The sequence below is a fragment of the Poecilia reticulata genome, chromosome 21 (assembly GCF_904066995.2).
Source record: "Poecilia reticulata chromosome 21, P_reticulata-male-v2, whole genome shotgun sequence".
NCBI lineage: Eukaryota > Metazoa > Chordata > Actinopteri > Cyprinodontiformes > Poeciliidae > Poecilia > Poecilia reticulata.
In genome coordinates this window covers 10,766,323-10,793,925 of record NC_088850.1, presented here as the reverse complement: position 1 = coordinate 10,793,925, position 27,603 = coordinate 10,766,323, and the positions used below count along the sequence as shown (strand labels likewise).

General features: G+C 38.7%; 1 protein-coding gene across 14 annotated transcripts in view; it reads right to left on the bottom strand.

Moving 5' to 3' along the window:
• The window catches only part of utrn (utrophin), a 184,098-nt gene that overhangs the window by 22,463 nt on the left and 134,032 nt on the right, over positions 1 to 27,603 (bottom strand). For 12 of the 14 annotated variants that reach the window (XM_008397714.3, XM_081602376.1, XM_008397715.3 and 9 more), the window contains 9 exons: positions 22,203 to 22,264; positions 20,076 to 20,150; positions 17,150 to 17,351; positions 15,224 to 15,309; positions 13,671 to 13,828; positions 11,112 to 11,278; positions 8,247 to 8,358; positions 3,944 to 4,080; positions 46 to 84 (listed from right to left, as the gene is read on the bottom strand). In XM_008397714.3, coding sequence (XP_008395936.2) covers positions 46 to 84; positions 3,944 to 4,080; positions 8,247 to 8,358; positions 11,112 to 11,278; positions 13,671 to 13,828; positions 15,224 to 15,309; positions 17,150 to 17,351; positions 20,076 to 20,150; positions 22,203 to 22,264 — 1,038 coding nt within the window. The remainder of the gene's footprint in view (positions 1 to 45; positions 85 to 3,943; positions 4,081 to 8,246; positions 8,359 to 11,111; positions 11,279 to 13,670; positions 13,829 to 15,223; positions 15,310 to 17,149; positions 17,352 to 20,075; positions 20,151 to 22,202; positions 22,265 to 27,603) is intronic. The other 2 variants (XM_008397710.3, XM_008397709.3) reach the window with 1 other exon arrangement.

Genomic DNA, 27,603 nt, shown 5'->3' with positions numbered 1-27,603 from the left:
TTCCAGTCTGGAGACGGGGTGTAGTTACTGGTGGCTCATACTCACTCATACTGCTCCGGACACATGCTGATGAGAGTGACGGGACTGTAAGAGAAACCGAGGGAATGAGGGAGAGGGAGTAAAGGCACCACAAAACAGTTTTAGGGTCAAAATCACTCAGTGTGTCTGAGAAAGAAAACACAGCAGATTGAGGAAGAAGAGAAGGAGGAGGGGGGAAAAAAACAACACCTCTCAATATGCGTGCATCCAGTTGCTGAGCAGCTGGGCTCAGCATATGGGGAAGAGATGTTATGCAATCAAGAATATATGTACACACCGCAAAAAACACTTCAAACTATCATATGAGAAAAGATGTCAATAAAAAACATTTGAGTTTTTTTGCACATTATTGCAAATGTGCAAAAATCCAGGATAACAACAAAATCTCCATTTCAAAAACTCGGGTGAGAATCGAGAGGCCACAGGGTGTAAGACGGCTCTTTTTCATCTGAGAACGAGTGTCTATTACTCAAAAATCTAAATGATCAATGGATCGAACAAGAATAAGAACATCATCTAAGAATTTGCCGATGTAAAAAGCCCTACATTTGTCTAGAAATTTAGATTATTAGCTTTAAGATCATGAAATAAAATGTAATGTGTGGAAACTCAACTTGTTTCAAAACTCAATTTTATACTTAAAAAAGTAAAAAAAAAAAAAAAATCACAAAACGAAATTACATATTTCTCCAGACTGCATTAAGGTGTGTTCCAACAAACATTGCAATAATCATCAAAAATATAAGTCAATAAACAACTGCATTTAATAAAGCATTTGAGAAAATAACGTAAAAAAAGTCGTGTTGCAATAGTTTATACATCACGTTGTTGACTTGGCGTAAGATCAAGATGTTCTTCACATTTCTTCAAAGGCAAGAATGTTTGTGTAAAAACAGAAAAAAAAAAACCTGCCTTCAGACATTCACCTTTCCAGTCTCTTAACTTCTTCTACTTTAATACAGAGATATAAACTCAGGTTTAAAATTTTTTTTCAATAAACATGTTTTGCTCTCCCAGAGGAAGCCAACTGGTGGTTTATTTTATTTTATTTTTAGTGCTTTTCCCACTACAGGAGAAAAAGCAGTGCTCAGTGAAAATGAGCAGCGATTTGTTTATTTGCAAGTTGAATTCAGGATAGCAGAAGATATCAGAGTAGAAAGCAGAGAAATGGGAGCGAGGAAAAGATTGAGATTGGAAGAAGGCAGCTTCTGCTCTGAAAGAACAGAAGCTGTGTGCTCATGTTGCCTTTTAAGACGAGGACATCAAGTTGGCCTTTTGAAAGTATGAGCACTTTGACAGGAACAATTTGCTTTCACTTGAAGTTGCCTGAAGTGCTTTATGTGGCATCTTTATTCACTTTTACATGGAAGAAAAGGTTCACAATGAAGGCAGGAGTTTTTGAATCTGCCAACCATCTGGACAGAACAGGCTTACAGTCAAACAGATGAATGAATATAATCAGAAAGAGGGACACCAAGATTTTTATTCTAGATCAAAAAGGCTTTGTTTAGTAAGAAACTTTAAGTCAACATTTTAAAGAAGAGTGTGTGGATAATAACTCCAACACCTTGGAAGCACTTAGGAAGCTCTTTGGTTGTCATTTTCCTCCAGCTACTTTTGAAAAACCATAGAAATGCTGACTGGGAAACAAGTAAAAAACTGCTAAAAGAGCCCATGTCTCTTTTCATCACCTTATGTATTTGTCATATCTGCACAGCATGTGCTTTCCTGTTTTATCTCAGGGTTTTCTTTTTTCCTTCAAGGTGAATGCCCTGAACAGCTTCTAAAAATCAATTTGGTCCATCATGCTGTGGTAGTCATTTTGTCACTGTTAGCACAGGTTGTTTTTTTTTCCCTGCGTTTCCTCTCCCTCATTTTTTGTCAGCGGTAAAAAAAAAAAAACATATGTGCATGCTGACACCTCAACCTGTCGGATTCAGAAAGACAGCTAAAGGGCTGGAACGAAAATCCAGCAAATATATGAACCAGTTGCTTCCTGACAGATGCATCTTTAAATGAATTCCTCTTAAGAGGGAACTAAAAGCAATGCAAGCAAATAACAGCAAATATAATGAGAGAATTTAAATGTAATATCCCTACTTATTATTTTTGCTGAGCCATGTTTGCTAGTGCTAACTTATTGAAAGCAACAAATTCTGGAAGTGACAAAAAGGAAATGAAATTAAAGTCGGATAACCTGGGAAGATGAACAACAAAATATCCACTTACCTGAATATCAAAAAGAGCGTCTGTTGCGAGACAGATTAATAATCTGCTAAAGGTTCTCATAGGGTTTAAATGTTTATGTATTTTCAAGCAAAATTAATAATAAAATGTACTGTTTAACTCAAGTTATGTTGTAGAAATTATCAAACCGATTTTAAAATTAAATATGTAATGAAATAACTACTTTCTGTGCAGCAGTAGTGCAACTCTTGAGAACATTAATACTTTCAACCAGCATCTTATAAATTAATCTCCAAACCCATCAACGCCTTTGCAAAAGTCTGAATCATGTCACAAAGGGTGAATAGTAAAAACGTTTAAAAAAAAAAAACAGCTTGGTTCTTTCAAATTATCAAATATAGCTGTGACAAATCCAAAATCCCATCTGGTGTGACAGGAAGCAAAAAAACAGAGGTGAGAGTAGGTGGTGTTTTGCTCTCTCTCGGGAAGAAAAAAAGAGTGGGTGGAATAAAAAAACAGAGAAAATAAAGAAGAGAGAGGCTAGGAGTTTTAGGGAGGGTAATTATTCAAAACCTAATCTTGTTTTCTCTTCTGACTCTACATCAACACAAACATTTGAAAATTATTGTAACTCTTGTCACAATGCAAAGAATATAGACAAATTTAGAGTTTAGAGTAACCGAAACTACCAAGCCTGTTTTTATTGAAACAATCTAGTTTAGCTTACAGCAATAACAGTAAAGGACCACAATTTCAAAAGTAGGATTACATACAGTGAGGTTATTTCCTTTTCAGACAGTCTAAATATAAGATTACTGTGTTCACAGTCTTGATAGTGCAGTGTTCACTTGAGACCAAATGTAGTGAAAGAAACTGTAAAATGATCAATAACTCCACTCTCCACTACCTTCAGCTGCTTTTTAAAAAAAAGATCCCTTTCAAAAATATGTTTTCCCCTTTAAGGACATTTATCAAGGAGAAAGCTCTCCAGGAGTCATTTCTCAGCGCTGAGGGTTAGGAAGTGAACCCAGTAAGGTGGGAGGTGGAGGAGGACGACGAATAAGGACGGCAAGTGCAATCCATCTAAGTGGTAACTGTGGGCAACTTTAAGTTATGAGGCCGCTTTTGTACATCTACATGTGAGTCATCCTGGGAGCCGAGATGCAGCTGCAACAACGTGTTGCAAAACTAACAAAGGTACAGCGAGAAATAAACAGGAGGAGGAAACACATAATGGCATTTCCCACAATGACACTGACCGACGAAAGAGACAAATTATCCGAGTTCGGTAGCAAAGATGGATAAAATGAGATGTGCAGTCTGGGCATTTGTCTAATATGGCTCAAGTTAAACAGTTTTCCAGAAGGATTTACAAAACCTGGCAGAAAAGAAATAAAACAACCAATATTGTGGTGGATGTAGCAGAAATATTATCTACTTCAGAACCATATATCCACAACACAACACTGTTTTTTTAGTGCTTTGGACCTGCTATTTCTGGAGGGTTTTGCCTCTTTAACATGGAGTGCATGTTATTCCATCTCGTCCAACACTGAATTTGCAATGTTTTGATATTATCAGCACATCACAAACATTTTATAGAGTGAATGTCTTTATGTAATTATCAGCAGTTGGGTAACAAGAGGAACCTCATCTCTATATTCACTTCATCTTTAGCAATTTATACCCAGCCAAGCTAAACTGAAACATCACTTACGTCTCCATGTTGTCTCCCTCCAAGACTGTCTGGACTGGCAGGTAACCCAGCCGCGGATGCTTGGCAAAGTACTTTTTCGATCGAAATTTGTTCTTCAGCACTTTGGTGAAATCTCTCATGTCCTCGCCTGATGTTGTCTGTAACAAGGAATAAACAATACAGAGCGTTTCTTGTATGGATGAAGCATTTCCACAGTCTCTCGTGAACATGTAATCAAGATCAGCATTTCTGTGGAAGTAAATTAGTCCGTTAATTAGGCAACAAGCAAAGGTGTTTCTCCTGCAGAAGCAATTTCAGCCACGCAAGCAAACAACAAATTAGCACAACAGTCTGACCAGAGGGAGAGTAAAATCCCTTTCCAAGGGATTTATACAAACACACAGACATTCACACACATCCAGGCCAAAAAAAAAACAGCTTCAACAGATGACGGATATGTATAACAGGCTTGTTAAAGCTCACATGGCTTACAGGCTAATCCACACAACTTAAGATGGTAGCTTGAACAAATCACCAGCACGTACAGAGCAGCTGCACGAAAAAAAGCCAGAGCTTCATTAAATCTCTCCTGTGACTTTGCCGACATGCCATCTTAGATATTGGAAGCCTAATAAGGCCATATTCCTATCAACTTATACACTGCCCAGCTAAAGTCTTCACACGCCTTGGACATTTTCACAATTTGTCACATAACAACCACAAACTTCAACGCATTTCTCTTGAATTTTATCCATGTAATTGTGAAGTAGAAGGAAAAAGATAAATGTTTTTCTTTTTTTTTTATCAAAAAAATCTGAAAAGGATTGCAGTCTTGTGTGTTCAACCTCTTTTGCTCTGATACCCCCAACTTAAATCAGTGTAACCAAGTGGTAAATAAAGTCCATTTGTTTGCTTGGTTGCAATTCAAATACAGAGGTTTTGTGAGGACAGAAGCAGCTCATAGGAACTCTGCAACTCAGGTTGGAGAAACTAGCATGGATACATGTCACAAATCTGGACATTAAGACAGAATAGCAAGAAGAAAACCATAAATATTTCCATTACCAGTTTGCCATAAGTCACATAAGAGGTGTGTAAGAAGATGCTCCCGTCATACAAGGCCAAAAAGAATTATGCCAAGGTGATGATTTAAACCCATGCATCATCATTCTCTCCCATTTAAACATTACCTAATACTTTGTCTGTCACAAAAATCCTTATATATTACACTGAGGTTTGTGGTTTTCAATGTCACAAAAAATGGAGAAATTCAAAGACTTTGAATAGTTCTGAAAAGAACTGTAAATGAAAAACGCAGCACAAGAGCTGCAAAGAGAGCCCAGCGGAAATAAATCAACAAGTCACAGCAATATAGTGGGTGTTATAATCCCTAATATGTTCCCCATGGGAATGTGTTTGTAACACTTCAACAAATATAAATCCTCCAAAATGACAGCAGACATATTAGCTGTAGAATTTGAACTACAACAACACAGCCCCTCAGGAAAGGTAAAAGCTTAAAGTGAGAGACAAAACAAATTAAAAGTAGGACATTTTCTCCAGCACAACATTTATAAACTAATGAAAGGCAATATAACAGCTATAAAATAAACAATAAGACAAACATGGGGAGACATGGCATACAGCAGCTGCACAGGATCCAACTAACGTCAACTTAACAGTCTAAGTTTGTCAGACACAGTGTATGACTCAATGAAAACTTGAGAAGCTTGACATGAACAAATGTGATTATATATTATATTGACATTTTTAGGGTAAAATACAGTAAAAATATCACAACTGTTTAATAAAGTTGTGGTCCACTGTGACATTTAAAATGAAGAAGTGAGCTGATTCTGTTTTTGCTCGCTCTCGTAGAAATGACATATTTCAGTCTAACGTGTTTTTCTCCAGCCTCCATCACCTGAAGAATCAATAAATCTGGGTCAAGCTTGATGAGCGAGCTTCATGTTCAACTTTCACAGCTTCTAATCGAAAGCAAACACCTTTCAAGGTTTCTCTGCTTTTGTTCCTATGACCAACCGGGCATCGATCTGTGTGTGTTCGGAAGTTATTTCAGCTGCAAAACAGTTTTGTGAAAACAGGTCTTTATATAAGATCCTATTAGTTTCCAATCGCACATATCATTATGTTTTCTCTTTGCCTTTTTAAATATGTTTCACTCTTTCTGCGCACTTTGCAAAAATACATAAACAAAACTTGCTTACTAAAATCTAGAGAGCACAAACCAGCTGCTTTTCACCATCTGCCTACATTTGGTTCCATTCATTGCTTTATGATTAACTTTGAAAGCTGTTTATGCTGAAAAGCCTTCAGCCAACCTCCTGCAGTCAAAGCTGTTTCAGAAGGTGTAAAGTTGTGGCTGCTTGCTTGCAAGCATATAGAACAAAAATCAGCATTGTTGCTTTTAAGTTCAGATACCCCACTAGTCTGTGATCTTTCTTGATCGTTTTTTTTTTCTCAGGCATTGTCCAGCATGCTGCCCCACATATCGCTTTCCCTCCCAAACGGACTAGATCTCTGCTGCACAGTTGGCACAATGTGCCATCATTTCATTCTTATCAGCAAGGTTCTGCCAAACAAAGTCAATCTTTTACAGCTGCGCCGGTTGTTCAGCGCCACGCTCTCAGAGTCAGTTTGAGATCTGTCCTTGCTCTGCTTCAAACAGTGTAGCTGGTCTTCAGTAACTTCAGTTACTGAAATAATCTGGGCGATTTTGAAAAGCAGTGGCCTGTAAAAGTAATGTATAATTTGAAAATGAGAATAATGCTTTATTTCTAATTTCTCACACAGACCTTACTCACTTTGGTGCATTGAAGTAAGAAAAATAAAAAAAATAAATAAACATCTGGAGGGGAAAGTAAACCAATAGATGAGGTTTTCTTTTCATTTTATTTGTGCTAGTAAGTAAGTAGATAAATAAATAAAATTCAATGATCTGCTGAAAAGCAGATTCTTGAATATTAAACAATATTTCTCTACTCTGAATGTTTGCTGTAGGGACATGCTGAAGCTATACGTCAGGTTGTATTACTAACAGGAAGTGACTATAATCTGCTTATGTGGCAGCAAATAAGTATGAAAAAAAAACTAGAAAAAACTAGTAAGAGTTTTAACACACACTTTCCAAGTTTAAACACAGAAGGAAAGTTCAAAATAGCACATCCAAAAGGCTCAAGAATAAAGAAAGAAAAAAATTAAATCACGAAATGAAGGTTTTGGTGTGGCGCAGTCAAAACGTCCAAACTCACATCTGTTTGAGATTCAGTCAAATATTCATTCAACTCTCAAATGTGATTGAGATAAAACAAATCTGCAAAGAATAATTGGACAAAATTTGCACACAATGACATAAAGGCTCATTCCCAGTCATTCCAAACATTTAATAAGTCAGTACCTCAAATGGTGGCACAAGTTGTTACTAAGTTTAAGGGAAGCCTGAGAAAACTGAATAAATCTGTAAGGGGGCAAATATATTAGAATTTTGATTTTAAAAAATGAGCTAAACAAATTTCTATAGGTATGGATATCCAAATCAAACACTTTATTTTATTGGTCTGTTTAAAAATAATTCAAGATTATTTGTTTCAGGACGAACCACAGAGTGATGTTGGAAATAAAGAATCTAAAATTAGCGCGAGAGGAGAAACAGGCTAATTGGGCTTTGTTGAGAAAAGGACACCTTTCTTTTCTACAAGACAATGTCCCAATGCAGAAGCGAAAAGTATAACAAGAAATTGGTTTCCCCGTCTGCACAAAACACTTCCAACACCTTTGGGATGAACAGGAACGCTGACTGTGAGCCAACAGCTTTTGTGTTTTTCCACTATGGCTGAGGCTGTTTTGTGGTTGGAGGAAAACACTTCCAGCCAAGTTCTAAAAACATTTTCACAGACGCCCCACTGGACTGAACATTGTTTCAGCCAAAGCAGGAAGCTTTGAGAGGAGTGGATGCTTAATAAAAACTTAAACTAGTCAGAGAAGAAACTTAAATCATGAAGAGGAAATGAGGCAACAGCAAAGTGTTGAATGATATTACAAGAATTACCATTGGATATGGCTAAAAATGCGGTGATAGTTCAGGAGTCTCTTCATGTAATAGGAGGATTAATATTCACTGGTTGAAAGGCTGTGTCTAATTTGACATTAAGATGGGCGAGAAGGTTATCAGACACTAAAAAGTGTGAATTTGACTGGATTCATTTAATGGTTAATTGGAGTGTGTGGGAAGGAGATACGACATAAGCTAGCGAGGAAAGCGTGCAGACATGCGAGTCAGGCTGCGTGTGTGTTGCTTCCTCACCGGCGTGCAGTATTCAACCATGGGGTAGTTGAGCTTGTGGCCCTTGGCAGTACGCCCAGAAAAGAAGCAGCTCTGACACACGTCGTAGTTGAAGTGCTTCAAACTGCGATACCTACGTAGAAACGGAGAGAAGTGGGGGGGGGGGGAGGAAAAAAGTGAGGAAAGTTGGGTTAGGACGTACTGTCATAAAATGTCACTTCAACATCCTCTGGGTCTGTTGTTCTGCGAGCGCACAAGTGAGCAGATACTCTTGCCCCACAACATGACTCGTCATCTGGAGAGCTGTCGATCCCCGTTGTCACGCCGTCAACCACATGTTCGTAGACGCACAAAAACTACATGCAGACAGAATGACAGACTGCTGGATTTGCACACAAGCAACGATCTGACAACAGCTTTGGGGTTGCTGTCGTCAGCAGCAGCTGTAGCAAGTCTGCCATTTAACAGCTAAATTGAGACAGGAGCCATTCAGACATAATAGCTTAAGTCTTTTATCTTTCTCCCCTCTCCAGCTTTCCCCAAGGTTAGCTGACTGATGAGCTACAAAAGACAGCTATACATCAAAGGATGCAACAGTGCACACAACTGCACCAAGTCAAATACACCATTACATCCTGACAAGAAGCATATTACTATGAGGAGAGGGCGTCAAGTCACCTTCATTCAGGAGGTGATGAGGTGGCCCTGAATTAATTAGTTTAGATACCCAACAATTCTGGCTAATTATGAAGTCAGCGTTCACTGCTCTTTTAAGAGGAAACCCGCAAACATTTGAAAAGTACTTCGGAAAAGGACACGTTGCTTTACTTTAACACAAGTTTGAGGTAGCAGTAGATTCATTCTTACAGGACTGCCATGGCACCTGTTTCACTCCAAGGTCCAGTTAATGAAATGAAGAAAGCGTCACCACAGATTATGAGTAGTTTAAGCTACCATCTGAAGCAATCAAAACCAAACTAATGCCATTACTGGTGATAACAGTGACTCACTGGAGGCCAAATGCTTTTTATTTCGCTTGACTTTCAGCCATCAGTATACCGTACAGAGCTTCTGATGATCGAACAGTAGCATAGAGAAAGTGGAAAGTGAAAGCCAGTATTCATGTGTCCTTGATACGAAGCATCATTTCAACAGAATCAATAGGGCACTTTTTGTATGAAAGTACCTGAAGAGATCTTTCTTTCTGAACAAGAAAAAAAAAAGATTAATTTTTGACTTTGACATTCTGCCTATAGATGCTGTCTACAGTACATCAAAGGGGATGAAAATGTTATAATGATAATGAATGTAAGTATGAAAATTTAAATAATTAACAACCTAGCTAATGACTGATTTCTATCAAACTTTTATCCTCACATTTCTTATTTATTGGTTTATTATTATTATTATTATTATTATTATTATTATTTATTTGTACACTTATCAGAACTTATTCTCAAAGGTTGTGCTTATATTAGCTTGTTGCTTAATATTCAATTGTTTTTTCGGCGAATGTGGGAATTTGTAAACTATTTTTAATTGACAAAGTGTAATTTATTTTGAAATTTGGTTTAAGCAATCAAAAACAACAGCAATTTCATTTTTAAACAATGTAGTCTATCTCTAGAAGATATATATTTTAATTATTTTATAGTCTTAAAGTATTCTTTTAAGTTTTTTGGCATAAATTTACCATATTAGGTAATATTAGAAAAAAAATGCAAATATAAGTGATAAAAAAGATATTAAATGCATTTATCAAATACAGACATGATGGATGACGCACTAATGGCCAAGGTTAAGTTAGAGTCTCTGCAATTGACTAAATCGTTTTGAAGTATTCTTTAATAAGTAATCATTCCCTTGAAGCAACCTGATAAAACAGAATTGTAGGTGTGCAATAAAACTTTTTGACCTGCAAAGGAAATAGAAACATTCAATATAAACTCATTTAGAGTTTTTGGATCTTTGGCGTCTGAGCTAAATTACTGAAAACATTTTTTCTTCACTCTTCCTAAATCCAATTACAGAAAATAGTTCATCCCATCTGAATGAGTTAAAACACTCATAATGACACATTTAATTTAATCTCGTTAAAAAAAGTTGCAACCTTCAAAACGAGCCACATTTTTTCCCCGTTTCTTGGTGTGACGTCTTCAGACCACACAAAACGCCTGCTATGCATTTTCCTTCCTTTTTCATTTTTGCTATCTACCCTTCCTTCCCACCAATGCTTGCGCTCATCGATCAATGACAGAACTTGGAAGATGTGTGCTTCATCAAATGTCTGGATGTGTTTCTCTTTCTGCTTGCGAAGCAATGGATCTCCAGAGGACAATTCTGCCACTCTGCGTGACTTCAGGCATGACGAGACTCCTTCCCTCTTGGCTGGATAGAGCAAACCTGGATTTCTTCCATCAGCTCACCAAAATGGTTGATCTTTATTTACCAGTAATTTATCCCTGGTAAGAGATAAATTACTCTTACCAGGGTGAGAGTAATTTATCAAGGCGAGCCGAAACATTTGCAGCTGTGGAAATAGGCGGAAGCTTGTTACGAGTTTTAAAGGCTCTTTGTAAACTTTGAGGAAGCAGACTTGTTTTGTTTGTTGGTGGACGCAGTTTTTATTTATTTTTTTTTTAGGCATTTTTTTTTTTTGCTTCATTACAAACCTACTGGTGGTATTTACTCAGTAGTATATCAGCTGCTGACATTTAGATAAATGTCTGCCCTCCGGAGCAGATCTGCCCTTTTTGCTCAAGAGTGAACAACCTACAAGAATGTCATATGATGTGTACGAGACCTCGTTACAAGCTGCAGACTTAATCACACTGTTTTTGCTTTACAATTTTGCACAAATGAACACGAGAATGTGAGTGTGTGTACCTGAAGCCCACAATAGGACACTCTTTGCAGATGTTACACTTGGCCTGATGTTTGGCCGTCTCTGCGGCAGCGACCCTGTGCAGGACGGGAAGCCAGACCATAGACTGAGGCTCCAGCCGCATCCAGTCCACAAACTGCCGAGGCTCCAGCTCCACCTTGTTGTTTACCTGTTCATAAAAAGCGACATGTGGTAAGGAATAAGGAGCTGGAAACCCATAAAGCAAAAGTTTATCAACCATATGAGGTTTATGGTTTCTATAAAATTTCAGCAAAGCGAGGTGATAAACTGTAAGGGCACTTTGCAGCATGAGATACAATCAAGTACATCCAGTAAATGCTGCAACCCTGTACTAAACTCCTAATAAACATGCAGACAAATTTAAGATGACCATATATATTACAATGAAAAACCACAGTCCCTGCTATGGCTTTGAGTCTTGAACAAGACTGAATAACTTTTATGAGCTTCTAATTGTTCTTACACTAAACATTGATTGATGTTAACATCCCCATGCTGATCCTGTAGCTGCATTTTTAGTAATGATGCCCTGATCATTAAAAATCCCCAAGCACCTGCTCTTAAATGCATTACCAACCTTGGCCTGTTTAAAGAAGCAGGATTTCTTTTTCTATTGTCTGTTCACAATCGCTTTAAGCTGAAATTGAAACCATGTCTTTTGCCTACTGGCAAACACTCACTGTCACAGCAGTGTCAGCAAAAATATTTTTAACAGGATGCAATAATGAGCCCATTAGACAATCTAGCAGCTTCGACATGGTTGCCATTACCTCTACACAAATGAAAGACAACCTTTCCATCATCCCTGACTCACATAAAGGGCAGCTAAGGAAGCAAAGGGCAGAATACATCGGTAATAAGAGGAGTGACTTATCGAAAAGCAACAGGATGTTCCTGTTCGCTTGATCCATCTAAAAAGCTCATATTGTGCGACAGCCTACACAGCATCTCGGCTTTATTAGCGTATACCTCTACAAATACATCCATGCTATTACACAAAGTTAAAGCAGTCCTAAGATTAATATACTAAATAAATGTTCCCACAGTGAATGGAGATAGTCGATTAAAAAAAATGCTTCATAACAAACTATATACACCCCTCTTTCTATTTCTCTATCCTTTATTGTTAATGCTGCTACTAAAAATAACTTGTGTGAAATAAAATTTTCTATTAGTTATTGCAGAAACAAACAAGACAATTTGACATTTAATGACATACATTTAAGAAAAAAAAAAAAACCTCATAAAATATTCTAGGATGAAGATTGTTAGAAATTGCCTGGAAGAAAACATGTGCAACCTGTGGATGAATATTGTGGTGTCATCGGTTCTGGTTACGTGAAGGAGACTTTCGCCCTCGGATTAAGAGAGAAGATTACCTCAGATATATTCTTCAGCTCGCTGACATCTCAGATCGTCATTAAACTCGTCACCCTTTCTCTGACCTTTGCCAGCACAATCCAACCGTCTCTCCCATCACATACATTAGTCTCATCTTTGCTTTCCGTCTTCCCTCCCTGGCATCTAACTGCAGAATTATGGCACTTACAGATTAATTACTGCCTGGCTGAAAGGATGACTGGACAGAAGGATAGATGGGAAAACTGAAGTAGCGCGACAAAAGGACGGAGAAGGAGGCTAAATTTATGCCATGACTCCTTCAGCACAGAGCTATTAAAGCAAATGGACTTGGGGGTTCTGCAGAGTCAGTCTGACCAGACAAACTGGAGCACAAAAGCCAGCACTGTGTTTATGCAGGTGGTTTACTGGGAGGTAGTGTGTGTTATTTTCTGGTTTTGCCTGCCAAAACATTGTTGGACGTTTGAATGATTAATGAGGAGCTGAACTACAGCTGACACAGAGATTCATGACCAAACCTGGGAGCAATTTGTTTGTGTACATGTGCATGTTTGTGTACTGAAGCGTGTTCACCCCCATCTATGTCCACGTGTTTGAAAGCAACATCAACAAGAAGATGTGGGAGAGGATTTTCTTTGCAAGCTGAAATCTGCCTCACTCTGATATTTTTTGGAGTGGCAGTGCAGGGAATCAGAAACATTTATGAGGCTGATTTAATGTCTGTCTCTCTTTTTTTTTTTATGTCAGAGCATCAGCCAGGGAAGAAACAGTAAACACAATCAAACAGTGAATCCCTGAGGAAGAGCAACATCGTTAAACAACAGTGAAGTCTAAAATTAAACCTGAGCTGGATGGCTATTGTAAAACTCAAAAGGACAGTCAGCAAAATAGTTTGTGTCAATACAGCATCTATTTTTGATGTTGGCGCAAACGGCTTGGTAATGAAAACAAGGTTGTTAAAAAAGATCAGCAATCTGGTGCAACTGAATGAAAAAATATATTTTCATGTCTTTGTTTATTGTTTTGGACAAAGTTGGATTTGTATTCACAATTATGTGCTGCTTTATGTCAAAAAACACACACACAAAAAAAAAAAAATCAAGTTCAAAGGAGAGAGCACTTTTGAAAGTCACTTTATCCATTTGGAAGCCATGCATGTTTCCATCTGCGTGTTATCTTACATGCTGGAAGCAGCTGCGGACGCTCGGTTCGATGTTGGACCCCCCAAACGCGGCCACCTCCCCCAGCTGCCTGGGGATCTGGATGGCTTCGTGGAGCAGCAGACCGAGCTGCCTCTGGTCACACGTGTCACCCGCTGACGCTACCTGGCTGAAGAGATCTGTGGAAGAGCACAGCGGAGCAAGAACAAAAAATAAATAAAATAAAATTAGGATGAGGGAGTGAGGGGAAAGTCACAGAACGTGGGTGATATTGAGAAGGAATACGCAGGTATAAATAGATACGAAGGGAGAAAGAGCGATGGTATAGATGCAAGTGGGAGGAAAGCGTGTTGTAAAGTGTGTGCATGCAGGTAGGAGTTGGTGGGGAGGACACAGAAAGCACCAGAGGAACAGAATCAGTTTTAATCTCTCCAACTCGGTTTTTCGGTACCAAGCTGTTCCCCCCACTAATCTCTCCTTCCCTGCTTCCAAATCTCCTGCTTCCATGGAGACTGACAGAGCTTCACTGGATGAGGATGGCTACCTGCTGACACTTGTCACATGTTGACATTTCTGTTTCTGATAATGTTATGAAACACCACAGAGTTTATTACACAAAATGAGCAAACAGGGGTTATCCGGAGAAAAGGAGGACAGTGTTACAGCTCTTTCTGCTCCATTTGCAGCTGCCTTTGATCTCCACGTGCGGCTCGGATCTGATGCCAGCTTCCACCAAGCATGTGTGCACATTTCCACACTTGCAATTATGTGCATTTGTGACCTACTTGTCCCCTTTATTTTTATTAGCTCTTAAGACAACTGACCAATCAACGCCCACGGCTATAATGGAAGACTTTCTGATGCGCAATTAGATATGACATTCAGAACCACCGCCAAGAGCGTCAAACGGCAGAACACCTGGTTAGGGATCCGTGCAAGGCTGTGCGAGTAAATGCATGGGATTGACAGTAAATGAAACTCCAAAGTAAGGGAGGAAGGACGCAATCAACCGTGCTTTATACCCTCCTCAAGCTAATAGGAACTGCCAGTGGAACGAATAGGCTCAGGGATGGAGTTCATGCCATGGCAAGAGAAAGAAAGAGGAAAAAGAAGAACAAGAGAGAAGCAAGGGTAAGAAAGATGGGACAATAAAGAAAGGGGAACTGTAAGACAGATGAACAATGGAGCAGGCTGTGACAGGGAAACAGAAACAGAGACAGACGGAGGGAGATATGGCAGCAGAGACAAAGAGCAGGAAGCCAGACTGACAAGTCCTCTCCCAGTGCAGCAAGCCAATGCTCACGCCGTCTAATCCTCAAAAAGAAATCAGAAAGCAGAATTAAATCAAGAACATGGGGAACGCAGGAGGTCTCTCATCCAATTAGACAAACCATTCTCCGACGCTCCCCCCCACCCCCTCGTCTCTGTGTTTGATTAATACTACTAGGATTACAGCTGTAGCGAAGAAGCGGCGTGGGCGCAGACTGATTTGCGTAGGGGAGCAGGGACAGCAGTGTGTGTTTTGGAGCATGTGTATTCCTGTAAATACGCGTCACCCACTCGTTTTCACTCACATTTGTACTTCTCCTCCAAGTGCCCCTTGGAGAGAGACAGCAAGCCGATCTTCATGGAGAGAACGCGGATCTTCCCACTGCGGCCGCTACAGACAGAGGATTCAACACAAGACCATGAGAGCTTTGTTGGTTTTATTTTTAGGGCAAGCTTCTCCGTTTCAACAATGTTCAACCGATGGATTAGAAGTAGCAGGAAATCGTTAGGTGCTTGTTTGTGTGCATATTTGATTCTAATTCCGTTTTCTGTTTGCCCCCAAACGGCGTTTACGCCGGGAACGATGCTGGCTTACAGCATGTAGACACACCTGTTCATACAGTGATGATTTGTTCATGCCAATTTGAATGTGAATGTCAGCTCTCAATAGATTTGTGCAACAGCTCGTTCGGCTGCCAAACCGATGCTCTCGGTTGTTTGTATGGCATATTGACAATACCGCAACATTCAGCATCGTGCAAAATCTAAGTGTGTTCCCTGAATACAAACATCTACTTGAGAAAGTATCCGTAATCCCAGAACTTTTTCCACATTTTGTCATGTTGTAACCTCAACATTAAATATATTTCAGGATTTTTTACAATTGCAAAGTGGATAGAAACCTGTAAAAGGTTTAATAAGAGTTTGGTGTCCTTTCATTGCATTTACAGCTGCAAGTCTTAGGATGTCCCTTCCATCTGTAAGACCATTTAGAGATGAAGTTTTTATCTATTAGTCATGTTTTACTTAGGAGTTGTTTGAATCACACAAGCTCAGAATAATAGAGGAAGCTTGACCGCAAGACTGATTACTTCAGCATAACTGTGACAGAAATATCAGTCCTATCAATAAGTCGACAGCAAGTTGAAGGTCATGTAAACAAGTTTATATTTCATACTCTGTGCCAGATGCAACACTGATGATACCATCTCCAGATATCCTGTCACATACAGGCAGCCAGCTTTTTTTTACACCTTATGCCTGAAATGCTGTGACAGGTCACATAAAAAAATAATACAAATAAATAAAAAGCAGGTTACTAGCATCGATTTGTTTATTACTAGAGCCGGAAGATGAATTACGACACAAGAAGAGATGAACAGAAATCAGACAGCGGTACTGGCATTCGTGGCTGGGAAAAGATGAGAAAAATCTGATGTCTGCTGCAACAGGAGTCACACACTGCAAGGATTTCATAGAGAATTTTTGACACCAGTTTTGATTTTGATTTTCTGCAGGTTGTCTCTGGTCGAGTGTTGAATTGGCTGACAGTTTCTGTCACACTAAGCAACCTCAGACCACCAATAAAAGCTTACAACCAGAAACTTTCGTTCTAAGACAAAACATTTTGTCAAAGCATTAACCACATGGCTTGTAGCAAACTCCAAATGTAGTTTTTACATCTTTGTTTTAAGGCTGTTTTTCCTTTAGTCAATATTCTACAAAAGGGCAGATTTTTCGAGTGCTCAAGAAATAGTTAAGCTGTCAACCTGTCAATGCAGTCTATCCGTTTCCAGATAATAGCTATCGAGATGCGAAAAGCTTGAAATATCACTTTATTACAAAATCCTGCTTTAAAATTCTCTCTATTGAGTTCTTCCTTCTTCATGATGTTGTTTGTTCCTCAAGATCCTCTAACAAACTTTTAATTCTTCCCAAATTAGTTGCATTTTCCCTGCAAATTAAGCAATTAAATTCATACTTGATTTTATTTGAGCGTATTTAAGTAAAGGGGCCTGAAATAAATATACACTTTTGAGATTGTTCTATGTAAAAAAATTTAAAAAAAAGTTTCCAAAGCATGTATTCATCTCCTCCCACTTTTTAACTGCACTAGTTTATTAAATAAAATCTTGATAAAATTATTGTAGTTTGTAGTTGCAAGGGTAACAAATTCAATTTTAAGGTGTATAAATACTTTTACAAGACAAATCAGCAGATTTCATGCGTACGTGTCATAAACGTTGAGCAGCCAGTTGAGGCACATGTCAACGCAGAGAGGCACATTGACCAGGTCTTTGTGCTCCTGCTCCAGGCCGTCGTAGATGGACGTCAGGCAGTTGATGACATCTGGGACGGAGAGCAGGTGGCTGTTGTTGGTGAGTTTGTGTTGCTCAAAGGTGTTCTGGGCAACACTGAGATCCAGCAGGTCCACTGCAGAAGAGAAAAGATGAGAGTGAAGAGAGGTGGCGAGGAGGTGAGGGGGAGGGCAAAATGGATAAAGAACAGGGATCAGGAGAAGTAAGTGAAAGTCAAGGGGATGGGAGAGGAAGAAGGTTAACAATGACAAAGAGATGGGAGAGAGGAAGAATTGGAGAGAAAAAAGAACCACTGGTAACCTCTCTGACTTATTCGCTGAGCTTTTGGCAGCGGCTCGGATTACAAGAATTACAACAAATCTAAACAGAAAAGAACAAGAAACTGGAAGTGGCATCCACTATTTATAAACAAAAAAACTACAAATTTCAAGGACGTTTCAGCTTAAGTAGAGCAAAACGACAGGGAGCAGATAAATCAGAGCAATGTATTAATATGAAAGGAATCTAAAGCATAGGCAGTTAATGTAGCGGTCAGCCTTTTAATTTAATTTGTTGGCTCCTTCGTCACAGACAAAAATAAGGCCATTATTGTTAAATCAATATCTCACAGTTCTATGATATTCTCCTTCTCAATTTGGGGTTTATAAGTAAGAAAGGGCAAAGAGAACATCTAACAGGCAGAGCACTAAATCCAAACAGCTGCATGATCTCACACCTGCACCAAAATTGTAACAAAATTAGAGTTGCCTGAAGAAATCTAATCAAAAATATGTGATAATTATCTGCACCATAACTAAACAACAGCAAAACCCTGTGAAGGTATTCACTGAAGGGCAAAGACTCAAACTAGGCTATTTTCAAGATCAGCAAATTGTTTAAAAATGAAGTCAGAACAACAAAAAAGATGTAAAGAAGAACTTAAAAGACATTGCTTTTAGACATGCATGTTGTTCATTCAGGCTGCTTCTTTTAAGAAAGGATAGGGACTTTTAGAGCAAAGTTGCCCTGTTTTTCCCTGAACAACAACCTAGATTAGGAAACATTAGCAATCTGTTGGAAATTCTTGAGTTCAGATGGACGGCTGCACAGAAACTCTACTATTAGTAGCGGGTCATTTCTGCTTCTAATAACTGAAGAAACTGCACTAAAGGGGGATAAATCAGAGGAACACCATTATTTTGGTCATTGTGTATTTCTTCCTTTTTTGCCAAGAAGTAAATGACTTAATCAATACCACACTTTAAGTTTATCCATCTGCTCTGCATCAAACAAGACCTGCCAGTCGGTCCGATTCACATAAAGACCGAAATGAAAGAACAGCTGGGCTCTCTCTGCCCATTAGGTTTCAAGTTTGTTAATTAACATGTTATATCTTATTTATCTTGGTGAGTCAGACAGCAAATTAGCAGAGTTACAAAAAACTTTAGGTTCAAGTTGAGGGCAACCCCGTCTACTCGGGTTTCTGAGCAGTCCAATGATTTTACAAAATGTGAAATTTTTTCAAGCTCAACTTAACAGATATCTCAATTTATTGCTAATGGATAAATGGACATATTTTTCCAGATTGGGTAGGAATCTTGTCTACTAGATCATAAAGTTAACAGAAAGTCTTATTTTTTGTCAGGCATGGACTCTTTTATTGCCTTAATAACTGTCTAGTAACAGTTTATCTGCAGGAGTATGAATAAGAAACATGACCAGCAGGGCTAATCATCTTCGGAGAAAACTCAAATTCTGATTTAGTTTTGATTGTTTGGCAACCAATAAAAAAAAAAGTCATTGTTTTGCACAAAATTTTTTGAAACATTTTTACCTGAGTGCCTCATTGTTATACGTTATAAGTATGTTATAAATCAGTCAATTTTTTCCCCAAATTAACCATTTATTCGTATTTGTTTAAAATATAAATGTTTGCCATTTTTTTTACACGACTCTAGCTTACAAACACGCAGTTGGTGATCCTTCTGCAGTAAAGGCTTTTTTCACTCCACCTCAGAGTGTTAGCTCTAATCTAATGAACCGCAGAAGCCTGCATCAAAATGAGTCAAACTGATTTACTCTTATTGCAAAACTATTAGATTAGAGAAGCAATCAAAGACAGCAAACAAAAAACACCTGAATCATTAGAACTGATTAAAAAACAGCAACAAGCCACAGAAACAGTAAACCATGGGTGCATTTGTGACATTTTTAGATGTTTTCTGCGTTCACACTCACTCTCAAACATGCAACAAACAGCGGGATGTAAATGAGAAGGCCCCTCTAATAGTGCTCTATTGAAATAATAATGTCAACATCTGGATAATAGTCATCATTTGTCACCATTATTACACTGTGCTGATTTCAAGTAGCTGCTGCCATGCTGGGCGAAACCTCAGAGGAGAAAATCTGCATGCAACGGCTGCGTGTGTGTGTTTATGTCTGCGTGTGTGCGTGTAGGTAGGTAGGTGTGAGAGCCACATGGGACTGTATGTAATAGCCGCCTTAATCAAAGCTTCCATTACAAAGAAAATATGAGCTCTAACATTATGGAAAAAGAAAAAAAAATCTACCTGTGCACACTAAATGAGGCTGTATTCAACAAGCTTAACACCAGGAACAGCTGTGGCTGTGTCGACAAGATCCCCCACCCACAGACACACGTATAAATATATAAATATATTCATGCAGCAAAAGGTAATTTAGAGCCAAGGTATGCCTGGCACCTATGCTGCACTGACACAGCACCTGGCAAAGTTTCAAATCATTACCTTTTCCCAAAAGAGGAAGAAAAAAAAAATTCAGAAAGAGCAGACTCTGGCTGTGGACATTAAGGTGAGGATGTGTGCGTCTTACTCACAGCAAAGAGCCTTTTGTAGTCTGCGAATCTTCATGGCTGTCCGGTACGCTGAGAATCTCACATTATTCAAGTCCGCTGCAGGCAGAGGGGAAAAGACAGGAAGATGAAAGGTGAATCGACAATGGGGGGGAAATAAAACCAACGTGAGGAGATCAGAAAAAACACAGAGCAACACAAAGCTGCCTGCAGGGCATCACAAGCAGGATCCATGTCTTCACTCAAATCTGACTCGTCTGCAGAAGGAACCAAGACCAAAACGGCGCTAATGTACGATGTGTGTAATTAGGTCGGTCAGTTTCCATCCCCAAGGATGGACGGAGCTATTTGTTGAGTTGCTGCCCTACAGAAAATGCTCCCAAAGTTTCCGAGGTTATTACCAATCAGGCTGCTCATTAATGAACAGTTGTATTGGCCCTCCCACAGGGACTCAAACATCCATTAGTATATTGACAGTGAGTGCATAGGAGGCAAGCTATCAGCAACTGTCTAAAGTTAAATGTGAAACCCAGATGTTTGCTAAGTTAAATGCAATGTTTACACTCTTCTGGGCCAATTTCCTAATTTATGAAGCAAGTTAAAAGCAATTAAATCCCCTACAGTACTTGTTTTCCTTAAATCTTGAAGTATAATATTTTACCAAGTCAAAATGCAGAGCTACTTTCCTGAAGGAGATATTCCTGCTCGTTAACGCTCCTTAAAGATGCTGAGAGCCTTTTGGTTTGCAGTTCAGGTATTTCTAAGCACTCTTTGTAACTCACTCCAATGTTGAAGATATTTTTGTCTGCCATGTGAGCAAATAGTCAAAACCAGGACTAGTCTTAAGTATTATGTGAAACCCAATCTGAGAAGGTTGGATTTCTTTCACTGTGTATTTTCTGTTTTGGTATCCTTCTTTAAAACCTAAAGTCCTGTTGATTTCTTTCTACGTTTTTCTTACAAATGAAATGAATTTATAGCCATCAACAAAAAGTTAACTCAACGTTTACAGTACTTTGTTTAAAAATAAAGACTTCAAGTTTATGTTGTACGTATTATGTTTGCTTACTTTTCATTTCTTTTGTAAAGAGGCTGGACTTTAAGGTCCTAGTTCATTATTTGCATAAGTACATTATGCTTAAAGATGTGCAAATATGAACTCCTACTCTTGCATTGCAGGAATTAGGGCAAAAAGCTCAAGACAGTTTTGGTGTGGAAACAAATCATCTGTCACTCTTACTAAGGTAAGACTGTTCTGAAGCTACATGCATTAGACAGGAACCTACATGGACTTATGCAAACAGCTGGAATAATTTCCCAGCATGACATGAAATTTACAATAAACAAATGTACAGCTTATCTGCATTTTATCAGCATCACTGGCTACAAAGTCCTTAAACATACTAGTATGACACAAAAACCAATAATTGATTATTCTATCTATCCTACTCTTGTGTCTTTCACAAACAGCAATCATAAATGTAATAAGTTATTGCATTTGAAAGGTTGATGAAAAAAAAAAAACCAAAACATGTATTTTTCATACATTTTAGAATTTAGAAGGTAAGTCATCGCAACATGAATAAGGAACAAAATAAATCTATTACATCCTTTGTCTGTTATTTATTTTAAAAGAATATTAACTTTGCAGTTCAGTGTTGCTTCATTTGAAAGCACAGCTTGAGAGGGTCGGTTTTGTCTCCAGACAAATGTAATTTAGGAGGTAAATAGTTAAAGAGGTTTTATACATCATAAAGCCTGCAGATGCCGATCTAGACGAGTAAATCTCAGCTTTATACCACTTAGAAGTAAAACATATATATTGCACTTGAGATTAAGGACTTTGCAATAAATCTGCTTTATAGTTTAGTTTCAGGTTTTCTGGCCCCAAACGATTTATTTAAAGAAAAAATGTAAACAAATTGTATTTAAGTAATTCACTTGCCCATATCCAACTATGAGAGTTTATATGTTAGGTGCAAAAGTACAACAATTACCAAATTGAACAGGTCATTATGTTAAATAATCATCATTTTAATAATGACAAAAAATAATTGCAATTTTTTTCATTAATTAAACTCTCCTTAACCTCGCAGGATTCTGATAAACACCTGAAGTCGCATGAATCCCTTATGCACGTGTGTTTTGTACCTAGAGATTGGTAGAGCTCCGTCATCTTTGGATGATCCCAGCAGGTCGTCTGTGTCTGGTGACTGAAAAATATGACACCAAGAGAAAACGTTTAGACTGAAGAACAAAAATGTCACAAACACAAAGTGAAAAAAAAATAAAACTGCAAAGATGAACAGAGATTCTTCTGGGATACCAGCTGATAAAAAACAAGGCAAAACCGAAAAGCAGCACCAATAAATTGCCTATAACTAATCAACATTTAGCTAAATTGACTCAAAATGGTCAACACACTCTGCTGGCAACTTTTTGGAAAATCCAGAATTAAGGTAGGGATTATAGGTGAAGAAAAGATTAATTTGCCATATTATTGCTAAAAAATTTTATCGATACTGATTAGTCCACATTTTCGTGACCGTTTTCCTTCTTTTAATATTCACAGTGTTGTTAACATCCTCAGTATTGTTTAGCATCTCCGTCACTGAAACGTAAAGTACGGCTGTGGGTATTAAGTAGTTAAAGTCCATGTACATATATATATATATATATATATATATATATATATATATATATATATATATATATGCATAGAAACTGCTATGCTAGCAAAGTTAATTGGCAATCTAGGATGCTAAACTTTGTAACTATTTTGTCTTTGCTTTAAAATATTAGTCAACCTTGTTCTCAATGTAAATATTTAATGTCCAATCAGGGTCAGAACGACTACAAAATAGTTCAAATGCTTGGATCTTCTACTAAAAGTAGATGAAATTAGGGTAAAATCAAAGTTGGCAAATCAAAGCTTCGATGAAAGAATCCTTACATAAACTAATGGGAACATGGCCTTTCAACACACACTGTGCATCATAATTTAGATTTTTTCCACACTGGTGACAGTTTTATTGTAAACTTTCTTTCTATAGTCTCTAAATCGGGGCCAGGGACTAGAGAGCTGTTTCCGAATCCGATATAGAAAACATAAAGTACTGAACAACACAACAACACACAAACACTCCCAAATCCCACAGAGTGAATCACTCTCATCACCACAGGGCGTCTTTTTAAAACACCACAGGACACAGAAATAAGGAGAACAAGTCCTGAGTCCCTATTCACTTCTCCACTTCAGTCCCAAACAAACAAAAAGAAAGGGGGGGAAAAAAAGCACAAGAAGATCAACACTGCATAAATAAATAAAATATGATGCACGTCAAAGTCGATCAAACTCAGCTGCCTTGACATGCATAAAACCGCAAAAAAAAAAAAAAAAAAAAAATCAGACTCAAGTTGCAAATGCAAGTGAAGTGCATCTATTTGAGGTGTGCAGGCTGTGATGCAAATCTCCTGTGTTTGTGTGTGCACACCTATTTTTTATTTTTTTAAGAAAGCACCCGACTGTCGGGAGACGCGCTCAGATCCATGCAGAATGTTTGGAGAAGTTTTCTGCAAGACAGTTTTTGAAACGCAGAAGATCCCCTGTGGATTCCGCAATGGCTCGCTCTGTGCTGACTGTCAGCAGGAAGTAAAGTCGAACCGCTGCAGTGGATGGCATAATCTCTCCAAGCACACAGATGTTCATCACTATTCAGCAGCTGCGCAGACTGATAACCTTTTTCACAAATGAGCAGCCATCGCTAATGCGCGGCTCGCCCCTCACTGTTGGCTAACGGAGAGTTTGCCTAAACTGTCAATAGGCCTAAATGAATGCGGCGAAGGAGATTTGTTACCGTTCGCTCCACACAAATGCAAGAACTGTGGGAAAGATTACCCGCTATTCACACAAAAACCGGCCCAAAGTTATTTTTAGAAAACGTTTAACAGTTGCAAACAATTTCCTCAAACAAAAACATCCAACATCCATTTACACAGCACGTAAAAGTCATAATGAGAGCAAACAAATTGCTAACCATTTTATTGAAACACCTGCCCTTTCTGCAGCGCCGACTGTCAAATTATGTTTGTAGTTTTGACTGGAAAAAAAAAAAAGCTATCTCACAAGCTGCTTAATTTAGGATCACAGGACCCAAACGCATCTAAAAGAGGAAACTTAAAGAGCAGTGAGCAAAATCAGATATTATGGTCTGGAAGCCTTTTAAACATCAAAATGTAAATGATGTGCAACATTTAAATGGTCAGTATCAGTTTTCCATGATTAGGAGTTGTGTTCATGTTGATCTTAAACTACAGTTGAAGGCATTAAGGCTAACTTATTAGCCTTAATATATCAGAAATGCACCATGAAATCAGCTGCTGACAGAAATCCAATGATTTGTTACTTGACCTGCCATGACAGCTGACTGGCTGTTCAGAAACTCAAAAGGCAGACCCTACTGCACAGGTAAATGGTATTAAAAGTCAAAAGTTGGTAATTTTCACCATCTGCAATATGGAATAGAAACATCTGCCAATGCAGAGCAATTTATTAATGTTCCCAAATCATCAAAAGGGCAAACTGACCCAGAGCTGACTGACAGGAAGGTTTAACAAGGCTGCTTCTGAAGTACAAATCCAGAGACTTGAGGCATTAAGGTGCATCAAAGTTGATCTGGCTTCATTTTGGCGACTTTGTGACAATTTAAAAAGCCTCTTCTTTCTTCTTTTACACAACAATTCAAGCACACTCAAACTAACTTTGAAGAAGACATTTCTTCCCAGGCAGTTTTCCGTCTTCCCTTTTTTGAGCCACACCAACACACAACTCCGAAACCAGTTGTCCTGAAGTTAAAAAAAACAATCCTGACAGCTTCACTGGATTGAAACATCTGTGATCACAGGCTTTTGTTAACTTGGAAGTGATAAATCTGTCTTCTAAATTGCAATATATCCAAAGCTTTTACCTCTAATCCCCGTCTAGTGGAAAGCCGCAGACACAAATGCAGCACATGGTGTCTGTCCTCCCCTCTTACCTGGCTGAAGTCTATTTTCTTCATGCCTGTGACTTCATTCTCTTTTTGGGAATGTGTTACCTTAATTTCCTGCTGTTTCTGTTTTTATTGCTTTGGGAAAACAAGCTGGGCAGGATGACACATACGTATCCACCAGACTGCAGGGTGGGGAAGAAATAACCTTTAACTCTAGAATTTTATAAGGTTTCTGTCTGGCTGGACGGGGAAAGCAGTCAAAGCAATTTGACAAAAGTGACCCTCTCAGACTAACAGATCGCCTGCTGTGACAATTCAACTTATTAAGAATAATTGCTTTTTCCCTTTGACATTTTATGTGCGACTTCCCCATCCCTCGCTGCAGTTTCATTAAAGGTTAAAGTGATTTTCATTACTAATTTCATCCCTGCTGTTCCATAACTAACAATATACGTCCCGCTATTCCAGTTTTGCACTCGCGCATTTCCCTCTGGGAAAGAGGGAATGTAAACGAAAGAAAGCCTTCCAGGAAAGCATCCGCATTCTTTGTGCCTTCAGAGATCAAAGCACCAATCTGAAACAGTGGCAGAACAGTAACTTGGCTGGTGGGAGTTTTGTCATTGTCACACGCTCAGAGAGGGGACATGAATAATCATGAGTGGGCAGATGAATGACTCCACACGTGTCTGGAAATCCAAAGAAATGAAATTAGTGAAGGATTGCAGTGAGCCAGGGGAAGATTTCGGGACTATTCTTTTTCCTTCAGTGACAGCTCCTCCCAGTGCTTATCAGAAGGACTCAGTGACAGGTGATAAGTGCCTTCGTTCTCCACCTGATGTCTTGTGCCTTTTTCTCTAGCCGACATCTCTTCACCCCTGCTCCTTTTTTGTACTTTTTTCTTTGCTCCTGTATCACAGCTTCATTTTGCCACCGAACTTAGAGCTCTGACAGAGTAATTTTCCGATTAAAAGTTCAGCTAACCACACTAAAGGAATGTGTGAGATGGCATTGCACTCAAGTTATTCAGAGAGTAACATCTGATTTCATCTCATCATTTGAACTCTACACCACAGGGAGGCAAAAATAAGGGTAATTTTAATCAGGGGGGCCTTTGTCGCACAGAAGAAAAGGTGCACATCGGGAAAGAGGATAGGAGGAGGAGTGTGGGGGGAAATGAATGTGTCAAACAGTGATGTGAGAATCCTGAGAATGCCTCAGCACTGAAAGCGGTCTGTGATTAGTCCTGGGGATGGATTCAGAGTTCAGCGCAGGCAGCTAATTAAGTGGGTTTTCAAAACCGAGTGCTGGCTTTCATGTTCTGCGCGTGAAGGAGAAGGAAATTACACCGAAAGCAATCTACATGTTTGTTGCAATAGGAGAAATTGGGTTTCCGAGTGCCTTTTGAACTCTTCCACATGTTTTGTCACACTACAACCATAAACTTCAAAGTATTTTGTTGGGACTTTATCAGACGGGCCAATACAAAGCAGTGCGTAATTAGGAAACAAAGAAGCACAGGGTTTTCAAGATGCTTCACAAATAAAAATCTGTAAAGTCTCTTGTGCTTTTGTGTTCAGACCTCCTGCGTAGAACCACCCTTTGCTGCAGCTACAGCTGCAAGCATTTTAGGGTCTGTCTCAGCCAGCTTTGAACATCCACAGACTGAAACTTCTGTCCAATATTCTTTTCCAAAGAGTTCAAGTTCCCTCAGATCAGGCTGAAATGACAATGCTTTGATCTCAACTATTCCAGTGTGACTGGCTGCATGGATAAGGTCATTGTTCTACTGTAAGGTGAATCTCAACCACTGTTTGAAATCATCTGCAGTCTCCAACATGTTTTCTTACAAGATTGACCTGTATTTAGGTCCAAATATGTCTCATTATCTCTGACCAGCTTCCCCACCGCAAGATGTTGCCACCAACATTTTACACTGTAACAACAGTATGTTTTCCACATTACAGAAGAGTTTTCATTTAGGCCAATAAAGTCACAAAATTGCATTCTTCCCCTGTATAAATCGTGGGAAAACTAAAAGAACTCATGCTAAGAAAACGACCGACTTCTTGTTTGAGATTTCAGTATATGACCCATGTTGGCCTCTATAAGGAAATGATTTTAGGTGTGTCCGTAAAAATTCTGTCGTTTAGGTTGTGCATCTGCATGGACTCAGCATCTTGAGGGACGAGAAACCATAACTTTTGAAAAAGGAGTTCAAGGGTGGACACATGTTAAAATGCTAGTTTTATGTTTTTGTGTGACCATGCAAGTTGCGTTTTTTTTTTTTTTTTTTAAACAATGACGTAGCATAATCTCTCTCCTTCGCGCATGCACTTCACTCTCACAAATAAACACGGCACTGTTTGGTTACAATGTTACAGCCTGGCATACCTATTACACCATTTTCTGTGGTGCTGCAAAATGTCGCGTGGACACATTTTTTCTTAATCATTTCCAAAAATATACCATGATTGTCTCTGTGTGCACAGGGCCTATTACTCTCTGAGACCCTAATAAAAAGTTGCATTTATACTGAGGCCATTTACTAATTAGGCAACATC